A 24730-nucleotide genomic window follows, 5' to 3' on the forward strand; every position below is an offset into this window, starting at 1 on the left:
TGTTATTTGTTTTAAAATGAAATGCAATTAGTAAGGCCAATCAGTAAGGTGTCATTCTCAGTCTGGCTTTGATGATGGAAGGTACGCCTCTGTTTGTTCAGGTCGTGAATAATCTAACTTGGATCGTAGCATTTTATTGTTAATTAAGTACAACTGTTAAACCTTCCCACGTTTGGGTTGTTTGCGCTACATAAAAACATTAAATACGATTCCACATACTTATTTGATGTTACATAAAAACATAAAATAAATGTAAACATACTTATTTGATGTTACTCTACGGGCTGCAGTTTATGCTACCATAATACAATTTTCTATATTCTGTATGTGTTGCGTGGAGCTAGAGCATTGTGAGTCATGGCCACACGGAGGAACGGATGCGCTTTCATATTTAGCCTCGCGAATTGGAATGGAATATGCATTTGAGCACCACAAATACATATTCCATTTAGCGAGGCTAAATATGGACTACGTAACCCTAGGTTGTTGGAAGCCACGCCCACACGCACTATCGTTTACTGTCCCTTTTGAGTGCCCGTAGCGCAGAGCTCGCTGGCTCGTGCAGCGTTTGACAGTTCAGCGAGGGCGCGCGGTAACTAAAGTATCTGGCTCTTCGCGTGAGGCACCGTTGATTGGGCCATACCTCCGCCCATCACTCTTGGAAAACAAGGATCCCGGGAGCATGGCTGCGGCTCACCAGCGCTTCTGCGTGGCGGAGGAGCGGAGCGGCCACTGCGCCGCCGTGGACGAGAACTTTCTCTATGTGTGGGGTGGCTATGTGGTAAGGCATGTTTATACCCCCATTCTCTCTGTATGTGATAGAATCCTTTCCCGTCACCCCCGCAGTCCAGCAGTGTATACCATCCCATAGCTTTAAGTGAAAGATTAATAAAAATGTTTGAAGTATAAGTGAATTTGTTTTTTTTAGTGCTTGTTCTTTTCAGTGCATCGTGACATTCTCAAGTATGTGCTTTTATTTATTGTTTTCCATTTGTTATATAATTCTTAGGAATCGTTATCTTGGATTATGAGAAGTCAAAAAACTCTATGTTTAGCATAAAATCCTTAATTAATATGTATTTTTAATGACCGTTTGTTTCGGACCTGTGTTATATATCGTTTTTTTAGAACCCAATGTGAGGTAACCCGCCATGATTTCGTGAAGCAGTACGTTCCGTCGAAATGAACCTACAAGTTCCACAGAATGACTAAAACAGCACTGAGAGACACTCGGGTGCTCCACTAATGCATTTCTGAAATTGGGTGGGTAGTTTTCGCACTTCTTTACTGGTTTCCAGAACAAAGGAAAGCATTCTTGTCTGTTGTGTAGACGTTTTCAAACAAATTCAGAACAAAAGGTTAATTTTACAGACACATAATATAACAGTAAGTAAATAGATTGCTTACACAAGTACAAATCAAAGTAGATTTATGCTCTTTGGTTTGAAAAATATGTCGCACTACTGAGTATCTTCCACCGGATTATATACGGATTAAAAACTAGCAAGTATTTGTGAAAATTTGGCATCCGATTTAGGGGACAGTTACCACGTGATTCACCTCATTTTATGCTGCACAACAATACAAGAAGCTGTGCTCTGTTGATAAACGTATATTGCCAGCTTATTGGTAGTAATCCAGAGATGGAAAGAATGGTCAAGTGTGTGGTTACAGCACATTTGAAGGAGATAGGGTGTGTGCCATAGTATTAAAGGGTATTTTAGTAAGTGTAGAATACAGTATGTCCACCAAGAATGATGCAAGAACCTAAAAGCATGAATGAGAAATAGAAAGGGAGCACTGACAACATTTTGAAAAAATCCCATATATACGCTTCTTAATCCTCATACATGAAATGTGTCAAACAGTGCACCGCCATATGCTCTGGACAGTTTACCATTAGCCACTGCATAGTGTGCCTTCACCAACGGCATAAGTCTCCACCACATACAGCACAGAACAGCACCCCACCACCCACAGAACATCCAATTATAACCTGCTTCAAAGTGCACCATCACCCTCAGAGCCGCGCACCACCTTCTTCAAAGTCCATTATCACCCACTGAGTAAAGAACTCCATTAATTGGCATAGTGTACCAAGATACAAAGCACAGTACCCCACTACCACAACTACCACAAAATAGTGGACATTAGGCTCAATTTACAGACCGTCCATTTAATTAGTGGCTAGCTAGGTGTTCACGCTACATCAGGAAGACTTACAATTTAGCTAGCTTTGGCACCCAGTGGAGTAAGTAATATTTTGGCACACTGCAATCTGTTGTTGTTTTTCACTTGCTCTTTGATTATTTGAGATTTTTTTCTTAAACTCTTTTGTAGCCTTAAACTACTGACCGGGTTTTCACTAAAGTCTACCTTCTTATTCGATGCAGCTAAGAAGGGCGATAAGCCAAGTACAGGTGCCCTTTCCTGGGAAGGGAAGTCATCTATATGGTTTGCGTACCATTTGGCAAACAACCCCTATAATTATGCTGTAGAACGGTAGAACCAGCGCCGCTGGAATTATGCAGTTTTGCGGCTGAAAAATAGATTTGTCACATTTGCCCATAATCAATAAAATAAAGTGTTTGTAGCTCAAACTGCAAACTGATCAAAAGTTTGTAAAATAGCAGTGACTTGTGTTGCAGCAAAGTGAAATGCCCTATGCAAAGGTTGACTAGTCCCCTTTCTGTTGCCCTTTACTGTATGTGGGTGGTTAACGTATACTAATGAGATAACAAATTTGCACAGACAGTGTTAGCATTTGTAAAAATGATAAAATAAACAAATAATTAGTTCACAAGGTGTGCCACAGTAGGCCCCATCGTTTGTCTTTTCTTGCAGCATAATGTATTCAACCCTGCCGCATATTTTGTCTTTCTCTGCTGCAGATTTCCAGTGGCCTTGAGTGTAACCTTGCCACTGATGATCAGTTTGATTGTCCAAGAGAAGCCTAGGGGTTTTGAAGGCCTCTAAGAGTTTCAGACTACTTCAAATGATTCTCACAGGTATTCCTGGTAGCTGTATGTCTAGCAGCAGCTTTCTTATATCCGTGGTCAAACCAGAACCCCTGTATCTCTGGCAAATATAGCAAGTTACAGCTCATGTAATACTGACCCTCAGCAGAAAGTTTAACACTACATTGTTCTGAATGTGGACAGTATGCATCAAGGGATTGTTCATAGATATCCATCAGTTCATTAATGCACCCACAGGGAGCCGATAATTCATCCAATACCCATTTGCCAACATCACATTGCCATCTGTGGGTTGTATACAAATTCAAAGAGTTAAAAGCAAAACTATGTCAACAATGCAAAATACTAGCGCCTCAAAAGCCAGGGATGGCTGATCGTGCCTCATGTTGTTATAATATACAACAGGTCCTGCGCTAGGTGTACACGGTTTAGCTCGACATCTTTTTCTAATGCTGACTTTTTTACATACTTTGCATTTATACTATAGTCTACTTAGAAATTATACTGCATACGGTTCATTTCTTGTCGCTTGTACTCTCTGTCCAAGAGTAGGAACATAGAAACCAATGCCCTTGTACATGGTTGTCCGGTTGGAGACAAGTCTTTTATTTATATAACATATTTTTATTGGCATTTGTCCGGGATACATCAAGCCTGTAACAACTATGTTTAAGTTGACCTTTTTCATGTTTGAATACATTGCTTAGTCATCTCTATCATTATTACCCTGTCGTACATAGGCTTTATATATCTACATGTATCTAGGAATAACAACGGTTTGAGACCGCTCTAAGGCCCCAGACAAACCTTTGCATCAGCACTGCACCTTTGACACAGTGCGATTGGAACAATACTTTTGTTATATAAACTGCCTGTATGCTACATTCCACAGAGGAGCATTTCTGCTGGGATTATCCTGGAATGCTGTGCACTGGATTAAGATTCAGTCCTGCAGATTCTAATCTTTGTACTGGAAAGGACGATAGCCTGTTCCATCCCGACTGACTTCCTGGCACATCATACGCTGTTATGGGGGGGGTTAGGCTGTCTCAGGGATCTGTCAGACGTTACTCCCACTATGCCCTCAATAGTATAAGTAGTATTTGATAGGGGTATGATCATAATCACACAGAAAAGTAATAATGGCTGAACTGTTTATCTTCTTCACCTGTCTTGTAATGCTGGTTACAATGCTTTAAAAAAAATCCTACTAAAAATTTCATCTCTCGCTTTCTATACAAGAATACGGTTGTTTCAATAAATGTTTGAAATAAAGATTCATAGCTTTCTTGTGTCTCCCTTGAACATGAAAAAGTAAACAATGTAAGGTTAGATCTGTTTCCATAAAGGTAAGGTTAGAAGTTCACATGGGGCACTGTGAGCTTGCTAGGAATTGTGACATTTACTAATTATGCATGTGGACCATATTCTAACGGTTATGGTGTCCAGATACACAGTCTTACTTAATTCATAGTAGCCGTATAACAATGTCATAGCACTTCTTGTCAGACCTGTGAAATGCAAAATAAAATGTAGTCCCTATCTTTCTGCTTTTGTAGGTCTTGCTATAGACAGTGCATGTGGCATCCCTCTTGAGATATATTGTTAGCTTACAGTTGACTTAGAGTCCAGTCCGTCCATTGCTTACCATTGGTTGGCTCCGGTATCCCTCTTATTTACTTGCTTCTTATTTGTCAGCTTCTGAAGGCTTTGCTTCCTCTTCTTGTGCTTCTCTCCCCTAAGAACATTGATGCAATACTTGTATACTTCCACTGCTAATTTTTTATATTCAATTTGTTTCTTGTTAGTTAAGCACGCTATGAGAGTGCATGTGTTTTCCAGATGTCTCCCTCATGATTTGCTCCACTCTCCACGTTCCTCTTTCTTGTCTTCCTTCAGTTTCTGTTCTTGTTTCCTCGCCGGCCACCTTCCATTGCTGTTCTTGCATCCTCACCACAACTTCTCCATTTGCTCCCCCAGCCCCGTCTATCTGCTTCTGTTGTCCGTTTGCTTCTCCAGCCCCTTCCTGCCTGTGTGTTTCCCCCTTTGTTCTCCATGTGCTTTCCCAGCCCCTCCTGTTCACCCTCCATTGTAAGCTTGCTACACCAGCCTCTACTACCCTCCCTTCATTGTCAACATCCTTTCCCAGTCCCTGCTGCCCACCATCCACAGTCAGCTTACTTTCTTAGCTCCCTGCCCACCCTCCATTATCAGCTTGCCAACTCACCCCTTCTCATCTCACCCTGCTTTGTCATTTTGATGCCCCTCCTGCCCACCGTCTGTTGTCTGCTTCCTGCCCCGTCCACTCCCGTTTACCCTCCACTGGAAGCTTGCTGTCCTATACTCTTCTACCGACCCTCCACTGTCTGTTTGGCAACCCATCCCCTTCTGCCCACTCTTGTTATACCTTTTGTTTCCCCCTGATCTTTCTGCCCACCATCCAGAAAAAGAGTATTGGCACTGGCCGCCTCATCATGCATTAAAAAAAATATATTTTTAGCCATGCTGCACAGCAACTGCACTGCTGGGGAGCAGGACTAAAAATCATGGCCAAAGCCAATGGTTCTCATAGTGAGACTGTTAGAAATTAGGTTTCTGGTTGGCAGAGGTATGCACCCTGTCCAAGCAGGAACCACAATCCCAGTCAGGGTAAGTCACAAACACACCCTAACTTAACCTGTGCTGACCACCTGTTAGCTTGGCACAGAGCAATCAGGCTTAACTTAAAATGAAATGTGTAAAATATTTGTGCAACACTTAAAACAGTGAAAATACGGCACAAAAAGATACCACAACTGGTCTGTAAATTAGAGCCTAATTTAATGAACAAAACAATAAAAATCCAATAAGTAGAACCAGAGTTATGCATTTTTAATGAATACACTGAAATGTATTGTTTAAAAGCATAAAGCGCCTACCGGGGCTATATTGTCACGCTTTACCGGGTCAAATCCAAATGTTCAGGCAGATAGCAATGGAGCTCGGGTCGGATACAGGGACCAGCTTTGCCCTGCTGCAAAGTACCTTGCTTGCGTCGAGGACGATATGCGGGGAGCAGAGGAGGTGATGCGTTGTCAGCAATTCCAGAACGTAGGTGACGCATCGGCTCTGAGACACGCAAAGTCGAAGATGCTTCGGAAATGGAGTCAATGCACAACCCAGTCGGCAATGCGCCGCAGTTGAACCTTTCAATGGCGGCAATGCATCTGCAGTTGAAGAGTTGTGCCAGTTCTGAGTCAATGGCGTTATCGGCAATGCGTGAAAGCTGCTGAAACAGCACATCTGAATGAAACAGTTAGTTATAGATTCCTTACCTTAGAATTACCCCCAGGCGTCAGACTAGATCCAGAGAATTATTTTGTCAGCAGTACCCCTGCGTGGCGAATGGTGGCGTCGGTCGGCTCTGCGTTCGTTGTTGACGTCTTGGTCGCCAGGATGACGTCACGGCAGCTACTTAGACGCCGCCCTTCCGCGCTGATGTCAGTTATTTCTTTTTCTGCTCCAGCCAGCGCAGATCCAAAGAGCGTGGTACCTCCAGTCATTTTTTGATAAACTTTTTTGCCGACTTTTGTCGATGTCAATTTTGAGTCTTTGATTTGTGGTGCACTTCGGGGATGCCCAGTTTCAAGCCCTGCGGTTCCTGTAGCCTGCTGTTGTTGGTGACAGATCCGCACCACGTGTGCCTGTTTTGCTTGGAGCGCGACCACAACCACAAGTAGTGCTCTGACTGCCGGACCATGAATCCGAAGTCTTTGCGGGAGCGGTGTCGGAAGCTTCTCGAGACCCGGCAGTCGGCTCTACGCCATTCAAGGTCCTGGGTGCTTGGGAGGTCGAGGGACCGGTCGTGGAGCCACCACCACCACCTCCAGTCTTCTTCAAAGTCTTCGCACTTCTCAGGCAACTCAAAGCACAAGAAGAAGTCGAAGAAGCACCGTCGCTCTTTGACTTCTCCCCGTCAGTCGGCCGACACAACGAGGGGATGCTGGTGACGCCCCTCCCTTGTCTCTGCGTCGACTCCAAGTTTCCCTCCCTTGCAGGGACCCAGAGCGACCCCTGCCCAGCTTTGAGCTTTTTACGAAGTGCTGCGTGCCATCTTTGAGCAGCCCAACTCTGCCAGCGCACCTTCGGCCCCCGCAGACTTGCCGGGGGGCCCTGGGCCTACGGCAGCTTCGGCCTCTGCACTGCAGGGCCCCCTTGGATCTAGGCCTGGATCCGGATCAGCGCCAGTCCACCTGATTACACCTCACCCAGCACCGATTCCACCGGCACCAGGTTCGCAGCCGACGCCGGTTGTGTCCCCTGCCTGCGTCGACCTCTGTCTTCACCCCGATGTAGACACCGAGCCGGACTGGCATCGACTGACGCCGGATCCGGCTCCAATTGGTACTTTTAGGCTTAACTTTTTTTATTAGCAGTTTTGTTGTACATACAATTACAGCTCTGCCGTATGATGCGCAGTGAACAATTAAGCATTGTTAGAATAATAGCACATTCAGCTCTATCATAACCTGCATTTTCAATATACTTCACCCGGTGCATGCAAGGCAGTCTGTATGCTAAAACATGAGTAAGCATAACTTAAGGAGGGTGAAAACGTACCCCTTATAAAATGAAACAGTAGAATCCCAACCCACCCCGCTCCCCCCTCCCCACCACTGGTATGTATCTTTCCTCATTCTACGGCGACGCCATTGTGAAGAGATTGGGCACTATCAGAGCTCACTTTATCTCCGGAGAGTCCTCTGTTGCTGTTAGACGAAGCAGGCGGAGGTACCTTGGACACGTTATTTCATTGAATTAGGTGGACAACAGAGTGAGGAGTGGCCTCCAAATCTCTTTAAATCCGGACACCGAGTCTGTGAGGGAGGCCTGAATGCATTCCATCTCCAAAATGTACCATGGTTTATGGAGCCAGCCTGTATGAGTGGGTACCATTTGCCTGCCCCAGTGTGTTAAAATGTTTTGAAGCGCCGCACCCAGAGCTAAGCCCATCTGGTTTCCGTGACTTCAGTGGAAATGTTAGGGAGTTGGGCATTCCTGATAACACCTATTCCGGGTATCTTGGAATCTGTGTCTCGAACTGTCCATCAATTTCATCTAAGATTTGAGGCCAGTAAGTAGACAGAACCGGGCAGTCCCACAACAAGTGTAGCAAAGTCCCCTCCTCCCCACCCCCCCGCCAGCAAGTAGGGCTACGGTCTGGATTCCCCTGGTTTAGTAGTCGCACAGGTGTCGGGTACCAGTATGTAACTATCTTGAAGACTGTTTCCTTATTGGCAGTGTTTCTCGCTGTATGTTTGGCCCTGTAATAGATAACTCCCCATTCCTTCTTCGAGAGGTCCCTTCCTAGCTCCTTCATCCAGCGTCTCTGACTGGGGGTAGGCTCTGTGGGAGCAGGTGTGCGCAGCACCTCGTATAGTTTGTAAATCAACGTTTTGAAGATATCTTTGTGACCAGCAATTTTTCATATTTTGTCAGTTTTCTATTGACTTTGGAATGTATGTCGGGGTGGAGGACCCAATGTCTAACCTGCATAGAGTGAGACCTTTCTGTCTCTGGAAGTGTGTAGTCTTGTCTCAGTTGTGAGAAGGGAATAGTCCCGACCAAATCAAAGAAGTGGCCTGCTGCTTTACAAGGCGTGGCTTGCCAAGTTCTGAAAGCCTTGACGTCCATTCCCGAAGAGAATTCCTTGTTTACTAGCAAGGGCATCATCTGGGAGGGGAATGATGTAAGTGCTCTTTTCATCGCCACCTCCTCCCATGCATCCATCACCGTCCTGGTAATAGGGGACCCCAGTAGACCCTGCGGCCTATCAGCCTTTTTCAAAAAGGGAACCTTCCACAGCAAGATATGAGCCATCGCTTTTTGGACTCCTTTAGGTTCCATTCAACAGGTATCTCAACTGAGCTGCTCTATAGTACTCCGCCAGATTCGGGATCCCTAACCCTCCCTATTCTGCCCTCAGATAGCCCAGCTCCCAACGCATGCGTGGTCTCGCCCCTGCCCATACAAAGTTAAGCATTTCCTTCTGTAATGCTTTGAGTGTCCTCGGTGGCTTTTGACGGTAATGTCTGGAACCGACATCTTAATCGCGGCCACACGACCAATTAGTGACAGCTGGTGATGCCTCTATGCCTGTAGATCTTTCGTGATCTGTCTAGCGAGATTGCCGTAATTCATGGTGATCATTTGTTGGACTTACAGAGCCAGTTCTAAGTACGGGATTGAATCTGTTACTTGGATCCCCGAAAACCGATCTCCCTCCTCCAAGGAGCCTAGCCATGCCCCACCTAGATTCGGTATCTACAACTTCCCAACATTGACTTTAAAACCGTAGACACCACGAAAGACCTCCAGCTCCCTTAAAAATGCCAGAACCGACCTCTCGTGGGCCCCCAAAGAGGCCAATATGTCATCAGTGTATAGGCTTATTGCATGTCTTTCCCCTCCAAATGGTATGCCATGGATGTCCGGGTTATCCCATACTCTCTGTGCCAGCGGCTCAATGTATAAGGCAAACAGGAGGGGTGACAGTGGACACCCCTGCATGGTGCCCCGTTGAATTGGAAAGGGACACGATGGGATCCCGTTGACCCGAATGGAGGCGGTGGGGTAGCTATAGCAGCTCTCCACCCATGCTCTAAAATGTTCCCCTAACCCGAAGTGGGTCAGCGTGCGTGCTAAGAATTCCCAATCAACCCGATCAATCACTTTCTCTGCGTCATCTGTCAACAGCAGGGCGTTCATGTCCGTGCGATGGGCCTTGTCTATCAGATGGAGGATCCGTTTCACGTAAGCCCCACCTTGACGATTTTGGATAAAGCCCGCTTGGTCCGGGTTTATTATTCCTGGCATCATCGGACCCAGTCTCGCTCGTGAACAATTTGAGATCCACATTCAGTAGGGACACCGGACTATAAGAGCTACATTCCTTCATATCTTCCCCCGCTTTAGGTAGGACCACTATAGACGCTGCCAACATATCAGTGGGAATCGAGCCTGGCCCCTCAAACAAATTAAACAATCGTGTCAGGGCTGGTGCTAGCAGGTGGCAAAAGGACTTGTAGAAACCCGCTGAGAAGCCATCGGGCCCCGGCGACTTAAGAGGTTTGAGACGTGATATTGCCCCAATCACCTCTTCAATCCAAATTGGGGCGTCCAGCAACTCTGCCTTGTCTTTAACTAGCATAGACATGCGTGTCTCCTGCAAGTAGGATGTCATCAGACTATCCGACTTATTCTCCACGGTGTACAAGTCTGTATAGGAGTCCCTGAATGCTTGCACTATATCTTTGTCTTCCGTGATGCCCTCCCCCATGTCATTCTCAGTTGTCTGCACTCTCATCTGTTGATTCTTTCCTCTAAGCTTACCTGCCAGCATGCGTAACGTCCTATCCGTACCACAGTAGTAGGGGTGCTGTGTACTCAGCTCTCTCGAGGTCCAGCCCCCCCAGTTATGTCCATGCCGCTTTCAGTTGCTGCCAGACCCTTGGAGCCCCCATCCAGCTATACACCCTTTTTAACTCCAGTAACTTGAGCTGTGAGATCTGCCCTCTTTTCTTTGCGCTCTTTAACCTCCTCCGCCGAGATCGCAATTCATTTCCCTGGCACTACCGCTTTCAGGGGCCCCCATAATGTAGCTTCCGATATATCGGGGGTCATTCACTTCAAGGTACCCCTTGATGCACTTAGTAAGTTCTAGCGCCCCTGCTTCTTTGTGAAGCATAGTTTCCCTCAGTCTCCAGCCCCCTTGTTTTGTCCGCTGCGGCAGCAGCTTAAGAGAAACCGTCACCGCATCGTGATCAGAAAGTGCAGCTGGAGTAATGTCAACCTCTCCCACCATCCTTGTCAAACTCTACCGTACCCAACAAGTGATCCAGACGTACATATGTCTTGTGTGTGAGAATAATATGAAAATTGCAATGTTTGAGGGTATGCCTCCCTCCACAAGTCCATCAAGCCCACTGACTGGAGCCACTCTCCACCTTCCTGTGACAGCTCCCCGGACTGTGATTATCGATTACCTGACCTGTCTTTTGTGTCATCCATAACTATACTCAGATCCCCCCTGTGATCATCTTACGTTCTTGCCTGTGCAGGACCTCGGTAAGGGTCGATTTCAGAACCTTCTCTTGACCTGCGTTGGGTGCGTAGGTGGAACCTATCAGTAGGGTGTGTCCCTCAATCGTGAATACATGGGCCAGGAGTCTTTCTTTGATCTCGGCCACCTTTTCCCCCCACCGTCCCCTTGAACCGCTTTGCCACTAAAATAGCCACCCGCCTTTTTATCTGGGATAGATAAGAAGAACTGTTGGGGGAAGACACGTGACCTCAATCTATGCCAATCTTTGGAGAGGAGGTGCGTTTCTTGGAGGAGGCACACATCTGCCTCCGTGTTTTCCAAATAGGAATGGATGGACCACAGTTTAATGGGATTATGAAGGCCTCTCACGTTAAGAGTGAGAATTTTCATTGTGGACTGGGACATGTCATGTTGTGAAGGTTGTACCCTTGCTGGCTTGTTCCTGAATCTGTGTGATCACTCCTCCCCTTTGTTCCCATACCGTGCCCAATCTCCATTGCTTGCGGGCTATGTCCTACGCGTCAGCAACTTACATATCAGTGTCCCACACTCCCCTCCCTACCCCCAACTGTGAACCCCATTGAACCCCATAACGTCCAGGGCCTGCCAAACATGTGCGTATCCTTGGTGTCCAGAAAGGTTGAGAGCATTGTGTGGCCAATTCCCCGAGCCTCCCCGCTCCCGTCAAGTGACTCCGCCACCCACCCAGCCCTGCTTATGCCACTTATATGTCCCTCAAGTATTCAGGGTATCTTCAATGGGGTTATGTCCCCCTCAATAGCGTCTCCAGCACTGACTGTCTTTCTTGCGCCATCGTCGTGGGGTCAGGCCTCCTCGCCCGCTCTGTGCTTTGCCTTCCGGGGACCTTTTGCCAGCGATCTCTGGGGGTCTTGATCTGTCTGCTCTCCACCTCCTCTTGATTTGGGTTCTCTATGCCCAGCTCCCGGCAAGTGTCCTGTATGGATCGGAGTTTGTGCAACTTGCCCTGCCACTTAAAGATTAGCTGGAATGGATGTCCCCAAGAGTATGGTACTCCCTGGTTCCGAAGGTGCGTACTTGCCACCCAAAACTCTTTCCTCTTTTGGAGGGTTATTCGGGCCTAGTCTTGGTAGAAGGCGATAGGATGGTCTTGATATCGTATGGGTTGCTTGTCCCTGGCTGCTCGTAATAACTGCTCTTTTAATTGGAAATCCAGGATGTAAGCCAGGATATCCGGTGGGGGTGCCGATGCTCGCCCGGGAGACCGACTCTGTGCCCCCTGTCAATTTTAATGTCTAAGTCCGGTGGGGCATCCAGTACACTCCTGAAGAGGCCCTGTAAGTATTACGTGATATCCTGGCCTTCTTCTTTGGGTGGGACTCCCTTAACACAGATGTTATTACGTTGAGAGCGATTCTCCAGGTCTTCTGGGTGCGCCTGGAGGTCAATCTGCTGAGCTTTGACCTGAGAATCTCCTGCTGCAGTTGTTTTACTTCCTCCTCTCAGGCTTGCTCTTGACGTTCGATGGAGGCCACCCGCCCTCCCATGGCATCGATGTCTCACCGTATCTCCATCATCTCACTTGCAGATTCCCCTTTCAGCGTCTGAATGTCTTCCCTCAATGTGCTGAAGAGTGTCTCCAGAAAAGAGCGGGTGACCGGGGCTTCGTGGGGATTTGTTTCTTGCCCAGCCTGTGCTAGTGGAAAGAGTCTCCCCTCTTCGCTGCCGGTCGGCAGGAGCTTGGTCAGAATCTCTTACAGATTCCGGTCTTTCTTGCCCCGTACTGAGATCATGGCCGCTACGTCTCCCACCGCCTCTCTGGTCCGATCATCCCTGTCGCATAGGGGTTTGTGCTCATCCACCGTTGTTGACTTTCCTCCAGGGCGTCAGCTCTCTGATATCCTTCCGCCCTGGAGCTAGAGGTGTAGGGCCCTTTATCAGGTCCTCCTGTCGAGTGTGTGTCGCTTTGGGGCTTCAGAGGGCACTCCCCAGCTTTCTCTGCCTGAGGTTGTTCGCTTCCCCTCTTCAATGGACCACCTGGGGGCCACCATGTGCACCCAGTTATAGGGCCGAGATGCAATGGGCCTCCTTGATGGCTCTGTGCTATGCCTTCGCGTCCCGGCGAACCTGGGACTCTCAGCATAGTCCTGCTTTCCAAGAGCTTTTTCTTGCCCGGGGCGTTTCTGGGCTGCCGCTCACCATGACTACCCTTCTTGCTGTGCGCCACAGGGGATTCTCAGAGGCTGGGCCAAGTAAGAATGGGCCGCGTATTCCTCCCTGACCGCAGGCACCCCAGAGTCCCGCTCCGTCTGCCCTTGCTGCTCTTCGTTAAACACCGCCTCTCCCTTGTGGGCCTGGATGACCAGCTCCCGGCTTAGCAATGTAATGGCTAGCCTAGGAGTCGCGCAGTTCTCCTCACCAGGCCTCTGGGTGTCCGGCTCCCTCTGGGCCCTTTCTTTTGCCACCGGCCTCGCACTGCCTTTGTGCCGCTTCTCCGGTGCTCACCTGTGGGCCCGAAATCAAAGTCGTAGTGATCCCGCTCACTCGGCGACTCCAGATCTCCACTTCGGACACAGCGCTCCGTGCTCTAGGAGAGCGGACGGCAGCAGCCTAGGCACCGTGGGGCCGGTCGGGAATCCTCTCTGATGCACTCCGCTTTGAGGATTTGCAGTTGAATGGCAACTGCCGGTATCCTCCCTCTGCGCGCAGACCGTCTCCGGGTCCCCGGCTCCCAGTTGCACCGATTTCGTCCTCCCGCTCCCCGATGACACTGGCCGAAGCTCTATGGGGTGGGAGCAGCCATGGCTCAGCTCGCCGTTACTGCTGCGGCCCTTGCAGGCTCTCTGCCTCAGGCCTCATCCCGTCTAGGCTCCACTAGGCCCGCCACTCTTTTGGTCTGCTTGCGGTGGATCCAGTGGCCACGGCCAAGCCGCTGTGCGCCCCTACCCGAGCACCCCGTTCCACTCGTGGGCCCTCGCTCTCCGCAGACCTCTCGCTGTCCCCCTCCATCCACAGGTGGCCTCCGGTCCTGCGCAGCTGGGCCTGGCGAGCCTTGGGGGGAATCCGGCGTTAAGAGCAGCCTCAGCAGGGCCAGCCGAGTCCAGCCGCCATTTTCCTGCGACAGCCTTGCGTCGTCCTAGAGCCCTCAACCCCCGGAGACAAGCCCAATCTCCGAATTTCAGTTGGAGGAGCGGGGAGATGAAAGAGATACGTCTTACCCGCTCGCCACCTTGCCCTTTCCCCCCCCCGACGGGTACTTTTGTGCCCCTGTCCTACCTTGGCTCTTTGAGACCAGATTGGCAGCTTGAGGAGGGTGAGGAGGACTGGGAGGGGTCTGGAGACCCTTAGACTGACCAGCTAGGTTACGAACCGGACTGGAGAGAGGTTGTGGGGGAATCCAGTGGTTCGGATACATCACCAGAACTTGGCATGTTGTCTCCTCCTACCATGGCTACGGAGGAGGGAGCGTCTTTGCCGTGGTGTTGCGTAGGTGGGCCGAGGCTCTCCACCTTGAGCTACCTATGGTGGCAGTCAGGACTAACCTCCTGACAGAAGTGCTTCAACTGGCAGCGAGCTCTTCGGAGCCCCTGCTACAGTTTAATGAAGCCCTCACTGGCATCCTTATGGGCACCTGGTCCAGGCCCAACACAGGGGATCGTGTGGATAGGATGATTGCCCAACGCCACCGCCCGGCTCCGGGCGACCCCACTTTCCTCTCTAAACACCCCACCCCTGAGTGCTTGGTAGTCCAAGCCTCTACATCCGAAGGCGCATTCCCTAGCACACCACCTGATAGGGAGTACAAAAAACTGGACCATCTTGGGAAGAATACGTTTTCTTTCTCCAGCTTGGTACTGCATGCTTGGTTAAACACTGCATGTCTGTTGGGCCATTACACCCACTCCGTGTGGGACACAGTGGCGCAAGTGCTGCTCCAGTGCCGTGCTCTCACTTGTAGTTGCCGAGGGGAGGGATGCAGCAAAGTTTACCATTCACTCTGGGCTGGATAATGCAAACTCGCTAGGCAGAACGATTTCCACGTCTGTAGACCTTCGACGCAACGCCTGGCTGAGGTCGACTGTTTTTTCAGGGGATATCCAATCCACTCTTATGGACATGCCTTTTGATGCCCGTTGCCTGTTCGGCGACAAGGAAGACAATAAGACAATACGCTGGAGCGCTTTAAGGACTCTAGGACAACGGCCAAGTCCTTAGGGCTCCACCACCTGCCCTGCGCAGTCAGATTTTCGCCCCTTTTGTGGCTACTTGAGGGGTGCCCGCCACGTTCTGCACAGAGCCACAGGCCAACGCAAAGCTGTTCAGCCCTGGCACGGCAGGGGATGTGGGAACCACTGCCAGGGTTTTAGGGGCCAGCGGGCGGGCCAGTCCACCACAGCCCTCTGTGCTGCAGCCTCCAAACCCTCCTAGTCCGACCTTTCAGGGCCACCAATTGCCAGTGGGTGGCAGGATTCACCATCACCTCCCCACTGGTGCACCATCACGTCAGACACGTGGGTTTTGCAAATAGTCCGAAGGGGCTACTCACACAGCTTCAAGACTATTTTTCAGTTTTCCGTGCTCCCCATCGGCCTTACAAGCGCCCCTCATGTGGTCATAAAAGTGATGGCGGTGGTCGCAGTGCATCTGCGCAGATCAGGGGTTCCAGTCTTCCCCTATCTCGACGACTGGGTGTTGAAGGCAAGCTCGCCCCAGGCTGTCGTCTCCCAACTCCAGACTACGGCGACCTCCTGCATTCACTGGGGTTCTCCATCAACGTGCAGAGGTCACCCCTGACTCCCTATCAGAAGCTCCTCTTCATCAGAGTGGCTCTGGACACGACACAGTTTCCGGTCTAGGATGTTTGGGCTATGATTCCGATCTTTCAGTCGCTAGCCTGTGTTTTGGTCAGGATGACCCTCAGACTACTGAGCCTGATGGCCTCCTCCATCCTGCTGGTGGATCATGCCAGATGGCAAATGCGGGCTCTGCAGTGGGACCTGAAGTTCCAGTGGGCCCAACGTCAGGGGAACCTGTCCGATTGTGTCCAGAACTTGGAGGGAACTGCACACCAATTGCATTGGTGGCTGACAAACCAGGATTAGGTCGACGGCAAATCCCTCTCTCTTCCCCAAACAGAGTTCACAGTGGTGACCGCTGCATCACTTCTGGGATGGGGCGGCCACATGGAGGAGGCTGAGATCAGAGGCCTCTGGACTCCGGCGGAGTCCAGGCTCCACGTCAACCTTCTGGAGCTTCGGGCACTCCGTCTTGCACTCAAAGCATTCCTTCCCTCTGTCTGGGGAAGAGTAGTGCAGGTGTTCACGGACAACACCACCGCCATGTGATACTGCAATAAACAGGGCGGTTGGGGTCGTAGACCCTATGTCAAGAGGCTCTCCGTCTCTAGACATGGCTGAAACATCAGGGCATATCCTTGGTGGTTCAACACCTGGCAACGTTCTCTGAACGCCAGGGCAGACGAACTCCGCCGCAGGGGCATGATGTATCACGAATGGCGTCTTCACTCGGAGGTAGCGCAAGGTCTCTTTCAGCAGTGGGGAAAGCCTTGGTTAGATCTATTTGCCACCGAAGAGAATGTGCAACGTCGGCTCGTTGGAATTTCCAAGGCGGCACTCGCTAGGCAACGCTTTTCGTCGCGAGTGGAGTTGCGGTCTTCTATACGCCTTTCTGCCTATACCACTTCTGCCCAGAGTGCTGAAGAAGATCAAGCGCAACTGGGCCCAAGTCATTCTTGTGGCTCCGGATTGGGCATGAAGAGTCTGGTATCCCGAGCTGCTACACATGGCCATCGATCCCCTGATCAGACTGCCTCTTCGGGAGGATCTTTTGTCGCAGCAACAGGGGACGGTGCTCCACTCGAACCTGTCCAGCCTCCACCTCCTTGCTTGGAGATCGAGCGGTGGCAGTTGACGTCGTTTTACCTGCCTCCCAAAGTCTGTGATGTTATCATGGCAGCCAGGCGTCCCTCTAATAAGACGGTATATGCCTGTAGATGGAACACATTTGTGGCATGGTGCACAGAAAAGAATGTAGATTCCCTTTCTGCGCCTCTCTCGGAGGTTCTCTTGTTCCTTCTTTCTTTGGCCCAGCAAGGCTCTGCTCTGGGCACTCTTAAGGGCTACCTCTCGGCCATTTTAGCCTTTCTTGGGCTTTCTGATCAGCCTTCTTTTTTCAAGTCCCCTGTTGTAAATCGCTTTCTTTACTCCGCTTTTTCCTCCTGGTCCATTCGTAATGCCTCAATGGGACTTGAACTTGGTTCTTACTTGCCTTATGTGCACTCCCTTTGAGCCGCTTCATAACTGTCCTCTCAGACTTCTTTCCCTAAAGACTGCTTTTCTGGTTGCCATCACCTCTGCTCGCAGGGTGAGTGAACTACAAGCTCTTTCTTCAAAGCCTCCTTTTCTGGCTGTTCTTTCGGACAAGGTCGTACTAAGAACCAGACCTTCCTTTCTTCCCAAGGTGGTTACTTCTTTTCATATTGGTCAAAGCATAACTTTGCCCACCTTCTTTCCGACTCCGCAACCTTCAAGGAGGAAGAAAGGCTCCACCGTCTGGACCCAAAACATGCACTTTCATTTTATTTGGATCACACCAAGCAATTACGGATCAATGATCAGCTCTTTGTTGGCTACGTGGGCATCAAGAAAGGTTGGGCAGTGCTCAAATGGACCATCTCTAGGTGGGTTGTTTTGTGTATTAAGGCGTGCTATTCTTTGGCAAAGAAGGAGCCTCCAGTGGGGCTGCGCGCCCATTCCACCAGGGCGACAACAGTTACTATTGTTTTGGGATAAGGAGTCCCCCTCAATGATATCTGTTGGGCAGCTACGTGGGCATCACTGCACACGTTCACTAAACCCTACTGCCTGGACAGCCAAGTCTGGAGAGACAGCTTTTTTGGCCGCTCTGTTCTCTAGGTCTTTCTGGTATGAACTTGGTTCGCAGACCCACCTCTGGGGTTGGTATTGCTGGGGTATCTATTCTAAAGTCAGGAATCTATAACTAACTGTTTCTTTCAGATGAACAAGTTACCTACCTTTGGTAACAATATATCTGTAAGAAATATAGGTTAGTTATAGATTCCTTACCACCCCATCCATCCTCCCCGTTCTGCGAACTGACTTCTAGGGTTAAGGATTTCCTTTCAGGTTCCTATTTGTGTGCACCAGTGGTCAGTGTCTTGCATGGCTTTGTGATTCTGGCGTGGAAAGTTGTGTACAGAACTGATGTCGAGGGCGGCATCTAAGTAGCTGCAGCGACGCCCTCCCGGCGACCACTACGCCAACGACAAACGCAGAGCCGACCGATGCCACCTTTCGACGCACAGGGGTACTGCTGACGAAAAAGTTCATTGGATCCAGTCTGACGCCTGGGGGTAATTCTAAGGTAAGGAATCTATAACTAACCTATCTTTCTTACAGATATATTGTTACCAAAGGTAAGTAACGTGTTCTTCAGATCAACTTCCAAGGGTCCAAGACTGGGTTGGCACCACTTTGTAGGGCTGACTCAGAGATGGCAGAGTGCAGGTGCTGTAACAGGGTGAGTTGGAAGTTCGGTGTGTGTCTGTGAGGGGCTGTATGGGTGAGTGAGTGTGTGTATGGCTCTGTAGGCGAGTAAGTGGATGTGTCAGTGGTATATGGGTGAGTAGGTTTGTGAAAGGCAGTATAAGTGAGTGATGGGGTATATGTCTGAGTGAGTGAATTTGTGAGTGGCTGTTTGGGTGAGTGTGTGCTTAGTATCTGTATGAGTAAGTGAGTGTGTTTGTGTGTATATGTATGGGTGAGTACGTGGATGTGTGATTGACTGTATGGGTGAGTGACTAGGTGTGTGAGTAACTCAATGGGTGACTGACTCAGTGTGTGAGTGGCTGTACTGGGGTGTGAGTGGATATGTCAGTGGCTGTATTAGTGAGTGGGTGTATTAGTGGCTGTATGGGTGAGTGAGTGGATGTGTGTGTAGATCTATGAATCAGTGAGTGGGGTTGTAAGTACTAGTATGGGTCTGTAAATGGCTTTGTGAATGGTTGTGTGGGAGTGGGTGTATGAAAGGTTCTATGGGGTGTGAGTGGGTGCATCAGTGATTCTGTGGATCATTGATGTAATTTGAGATGTCATCAGTGATGTCATGAGTGATGTAATATGTGAGGTCATGAGCAGTGCATTGCGGGGGCGCAGGTTATTGTTAGCTCAGCTAATTATAACGGATGAATTTCAAAGTTTTGTATGAGTGAAACCTGAGCCTAACTATAATGTCCCTGTAACCTTTGGTTTTCTAAATTCATTTCTAGGTTTAAAAAAAATGACATTTCTGAACTATAACGTCCCTGTAACCTTTGTTTTTGCAGTGAATTTCACAGATTTTTTAAAATGCTAATTCTGACAATAACATCCCTGTCATTTTTGTTTTTTTTCTAGTGAATTTCTATGTTTTTTAAACTAGTAGTCGCGTTTACAGTCTACAGGAGAAAGGGGGAATGGCCTCTGAGGACCTCACAAAAATCCCGCAGTGTGGGAGTCTGGAGCCAAGGGGACTTTATTCCCCAACCAGCAGTGTGCCAGGAGGCGTGTTTGCAGAGTGGTGGAGAAAGGGGGCGTGGCATCCAGCGAGTTGCTGGGCCGATTGTTGCCCTGGGGCCAGGCATTTTTGGAATGGGGAGTTGGGCCCCGGGCCTGCCTCCCTTTTTTTTTCTTTAAAAAAAAACATTGGAGAAGCGCTGTGCAGCCCCTCTTCTGGGCAGATTTCGCCCCAGCGGACCCCATCCCATTGGGCCTGGCCTCTGGTCTGGGTGCTCTGGTCGCACCCAGGTACTTTTTGTTGGTGACTGCAGGAGAGCCTGAAGGCTCCCACAGTCCCTGCCGGCTCCTCGCATACTGCTGGAGCCGGCATTGTTTTTGTACACAGGTAGCTGCTGAACATGCAGCTCCATCTGTCCACAAGAAATTCTGCTCTGCTTTCATCAAGCAAGAGTATTTTTAATGCTCTTGCTTGCTGAAAACGGAGCAGCGTTTGCTATGGCTTGGCAGGAGCAGTAATGCTCCTGCCAAGCCATAGCAAACAGCTATGTCCTTGGGGTGGGCACCCCGGGACATGGCAGGAGCTGGCCCAGGATAGGTGGCAGTCCCCAGGGCCATCTATAGCTTCAGGAGGGAGGCTGCACTCCTCCCTTTCCTTCTTCAATTTTGCCCTGGGGAGGTGGTGGCCTCTGGGACTGCTGGGGGGTCCATGCGGACAGCTGCATTACTTAAAATTAAAGCCCCAGGGAGGTGGCGCCCCCTTGGCTGCAGGGGGTTCGAGTGACCCCCGCATTCTTTAAACTTAGGTCCCCGGGGAGGTGCCAGTCCCCGGGCTGTTAAATAAATAGGCCCCAGGGAGGTGGTGGTCCCTGAGGCATTGATAAACCCCAGGAGGGGAGCTGTGCACTCTCCCTCCTTTAACATTAGTGCCCCTGTGACCTGGCCCACCCGGGGGGCGATTAGAAACGAAGCAGGGAGGCCATGCTTTGTTTTTTTGTTATTGTTCGGTGGGATCCGCACATCCCGCTGAACATTTATTTTAAAAAATGCTTTATTTGGCCCTGTGGGACCTCCCTAAGAGGCCTTGGGGGTCAGGTTACTTCTACCCTGGGCCTTTTCTTTTCGTTAATCTTTTTTTGTGGGACTCAGTTTCAAGCCGAGTCCCAACATGTGCTAACAACACTTCCTGGTCAAAGTATTGGCAGCTAATCAAATTTTAGTAGGATTTCAGTAGGATTTTGGGCTACCAGATATCTATATATTTTTAACTTAAATATCTTTGAAACTGTTGAACGGATGTGCACCAAATCATAACAAGCTTTTGCAATGCAATCGATCTCACCTAAGTATTTGGTCATCAAGCACGATATCGCACAATGCTGCAACGTAGCTTCGCTCACATATTAGGAAATGTAAATTCTGGTAAATGTTTGGAAATTAATATTTGTGGAATGTTTACAGCTGTACTTTTATATAAGGATTTATATAAAGTAGATACACGTACACAGTCTCGTTTAAACATTAGCATTGAAAGATATGCCATTGCATATAAAAAAAAGAGTTTGGTAAAAAAATAAAGTAGGGTATATGTCGGTGTACTGCAGTGCAACAGCACGTGCCTGCCCATGCCCATTCCATTCCAAAACCACAGGTAATAACCTATTCAAAATCTTACCATCCAGTTACCCTGATATTATTTATGTGGCTTTAGGATCTACAGGGGTATGATGATTCAATGCCATCTGACAGGATTCACAGCTCACTCATGCTCGCTGTGGGTAGTGCAAATATGAAGCAGCATTTCTGACCGCAAGGCTGCACATCATCCTACATATTGCCTCCTCTGAAAAATACAATCTGCACTATAAAACGTTGCACAGTGATCCCTGCCAAGTGAAACGTAAATCTTTTTACTGTGTGAGATGGTGTGCATGTGTGCATTAGGAGCAGCCTGCAATTATTGCACAGTACACTCAGAAGAGCTCCTTTGCTAGTGCTTCGCACAGTGACAGAGTTGGAAGCTCAATACAGCATGTCTCGAAGAGACAGTGCAAGCACTGCCTAGGCGAGACCTAAAAAGACCTACAATTTGACCTCAACCCAGTGCTTAGAAAGACGGTGCTCATTAGCAGAGAATTACATAAGAAGCAGTAAGAACATACAAAAATTCAATTTTTTTATTAACAGTAGCAAGCTTGTTAATTAAATTACTTTCTTATAACATCTGCTAACTATCTCTGCTTTGCAAAACATGAAAAGATACCTCCCACTGTTTTCAGCCGACCCTCTAAAAACCGCGACATGAGCTTAATTACTGAGGTCACAGTAAAGAAAGAGTAGGAAATGATGCAGAGCCAGTGTGCTGCCCCAGTACTGGAGTACTGTGGTGGTTGCAGGCTTTTATTGTGGTGCAATATTAGAGCAGCAGTTTGCAGTACTGGAATAGCAGCAGGTGGTGCGAGCTAGCATTCTTCTGAGGTTGCTAAAGTAAAAACCAGCTACCGCTGTAGTAGTGTATGCTGTTACTAGCAGAGCTCAGAGACTGCACACCTGCAATACCCAGCACTAAATAAAGCACGCTTTTGTAGGTGCATTGGGACTGCAGGGGTGGTGCGGCCTAGGCCTGGGGTGCACAGGCAGTGGAACAGAAATGGCATGAGATGCGGGCCATGGCCTAGGTACACTTGCAGTGCAGTGCTGATGCAGGGTAGGTGTGAGGCGCGCTGACGAACCTGCATGTCCTAGTACAGAAATATTAGTAAAGTGGAGGCCTAGACTGATGTGCATTTACAGAGCTGTGTGCCTACCTGGTAGAATAGAAGACGGACAGGTAGTAGTCCAATGTTGACGTTTTTAGAGAATGTGGTAAATCTAGGTACTGCTGCAGCAGACGGTAATGCAGAGCAAGGCAGAGCTGGATGTCTCAGTACTGAAATGGTAGAGGGCACCTTATGGCAACATTGACTTGCACTGACAGAGCTGTACGTCTGGAGTACTGAGGTGCACTGGCAGAGCTGTACTTCTCAGTACTGTAGTGCAACAGCAGCGAGTATTGAGGGGCAGCAGCTGTAAATGTAATGTAAATTGATACTTGTATAGCGCACTACTCACCCGCAAGGGTCTCAAGGCGCTTGTACGAATACCGCTGTAGAACCCATCCTGGCTTTCCCTGTGAGGCGTCCACTCCTGGGCACCCCCAAGGTGGAGGCCAGGCATCCTTAGCGTTGTGGGGGCCGTTGTGGAGATTAAGCAAGCTATTGCCCAGAGTTGCACAGTGGGACTCCATGATTGGAATAGGCACAGAGGCGAGAATTATTAGGTCCGAGGCCCAAGACCCGCCGAGGTGGGGAATTGAACCCTGGTCCCGGGCCAGACCTCTGCATCAGGGTCTGCCACTCTAACCATTGAGCCACACTTCTCCACTGTGTGTCAGTACTGGAGGGCTCAGATGCACCGACAGAGCTGTATGTCTCAGTACCGCAATTGCAAGTACTGGGGGTAGAAGCCACATGGTAGTACTGGAGTACTGAGGTGCACTGGCAGAGCTGTACGTCTCATTACTGCAATAGCAGCGATCACTGGGGGCAGCAAATGCGTGCCACAGTACTGGAGCGGTAGAAGGCGCTTGATGGCTGTACTGAGGTGCACTGGCACATCAGCATGTCCCAGCACTGGAGTGACAGAAGGCAATGCAGTGCCGCACTGAGTTCTGTTTCAGGAGGGGAGCCTGGGTCTGCCAAGTACACCCCCTGAAGCTTGGCAGGGACTCAGAGGCGCTAATCATGTGCCGGCCAGGAATAACCCCGTCTTTGAGCACCGTCACAGGAAGGATCCGCCTTCAATTTATAACATCCAACGGCGTTGCACGAGCTGGGCAGGCCTGGACAGAGCACTACGCACAGACTCGGTGCCCCTCTGCCAGGGCCATCTCTCCCTGGATCACAACACAGATCTGCCCACACCACACATACCTGCACACAGGCCTACCACACGCACGTGCACCCTGGCTTACCACACTAAAGACTGACTCCGTGTCACCGAGACCAGCGCCTCCCACTTCCGTAGTGTTTTCAGTTGTATTGAAACAATTGAAATGAATCAGTACCACAACTCCCAGAATGCTCTAATTATATGAAAGCGCAGGGTTGCAAAGAACGTTTTCCTGTAACATGGAGTCATCTGGGAGCCTTTGCTATAATCCTGCCGTCTGTGATATGCTATAATGTAAGTTTAATTCACCAGTGCAGCAGTTTAAACGTTTTCAGTACCCCTGAGCTCCAATCCAAATCTGTTCATGACACTACATCTGTTATTGCTGGAAATGCTGTGAGCTCGGTTGTGATGTGTTCCTCAGAGATGGGATGGAAAAACGGTTGGTCCAATCTGCCGTGACTCTTTCAAGGTACTCCGCATAGTGCGCAGTCATATATGGGGGAAGCTCCTCTTTGTCTGGAAAAGACACATGTAAACCATGTCACTGCTCACAGCTGGTAGGGTGATTATTTATAAACGTCAGGTTTTTTTTCTCCGAGTTTTAGTGCAATCAAAAGTTCTCGGCTTGCCAAGCTGGTGTGATTTTGTTTTATTTTTTAGGGAAGCGCAAGCCTCAAAATAATAACAAGCAGTGGCAATGCAATAGGACTCACATTTCTGCGAGACCTATTGCATTGAAAACGGGAGTGCGGGCGGGCGCGAGAAGGCACTAGCATGACCGAGTGTGCGTGGGAGGGGGCCCCAAGAATTCAAGGACTGCCGTAGAGGTGGGGTAGGGAGGGACGGGAAGAAAGTAGTCTGTGCAGTAAAGGGGCCAGTAGCCATGGAAGGACGCAAATGACTGATATGGCTGTCATGGGGAGGGACTAACAAGATTAAAACCAATCGGAAGGCAGCCTTTATAACCAAAGCCAATGAAGGAGATGGGCCGGAGAGTGGGTGGAGCTTCCACAAAGCTTCCACACTATAGTGTATACTGCATGCCTCGCAAAGCGATGGCAGTACATTCGCTCTGCATCGCTAGGCGAGACCTAAAAAGCATGCTTTCTGGACCAACATCTAGCTTTCTGCCGAATTTGGTGTAATTCTGTTCAGCGGTTCATGTTCAAAAAATGAAAAATCCCCATAGACAAAACATGGGGAAAACGCCTTTTTTCTGTGCA

General features: G+C 49.2%; 1 protein-coding gene across 3 annotated transcripts in view; it reads left to right on the forward strand.

Annotated features, from left to right (window-relative positions):
* The first annotated feature begins 579 nt into the window (after positions 1-579).
* Positions 580-24730, forward strand: part of KLHDC1 (kelch domain containing 1) — a 1440569-nt gene continuing 1416418 nt past the window's right edge. For all 3 annotated transcript variants that reach the window (XM_086936594.1, XM_086936596.1, XM_086936595.1), the window contains exon 1: positions 580-781. In XM_086936594.1, coding sequence (XP_086792720.1) covers positions 683-781 — 99 coding nt within the window. In that variant the 5' untranslated portion in view covers positions 580-682. The remainder of the gene's footprint in view (positions 782-24730) is intronic.

The sequence above is a fragment of the Lissotriton vulgaris genome, chromosome 9 (assembly GCF_964263255.1).
Source record: "Lissotriton vulgaris chromosome 9, aLisVul1.2, whole genome shotgun sequence".
NCBI lineage: Eukaryota > Metazoa > Chordata > Amphibia > Caudata > Salamandridae > Lissotriton > Lissotriton vulgaris.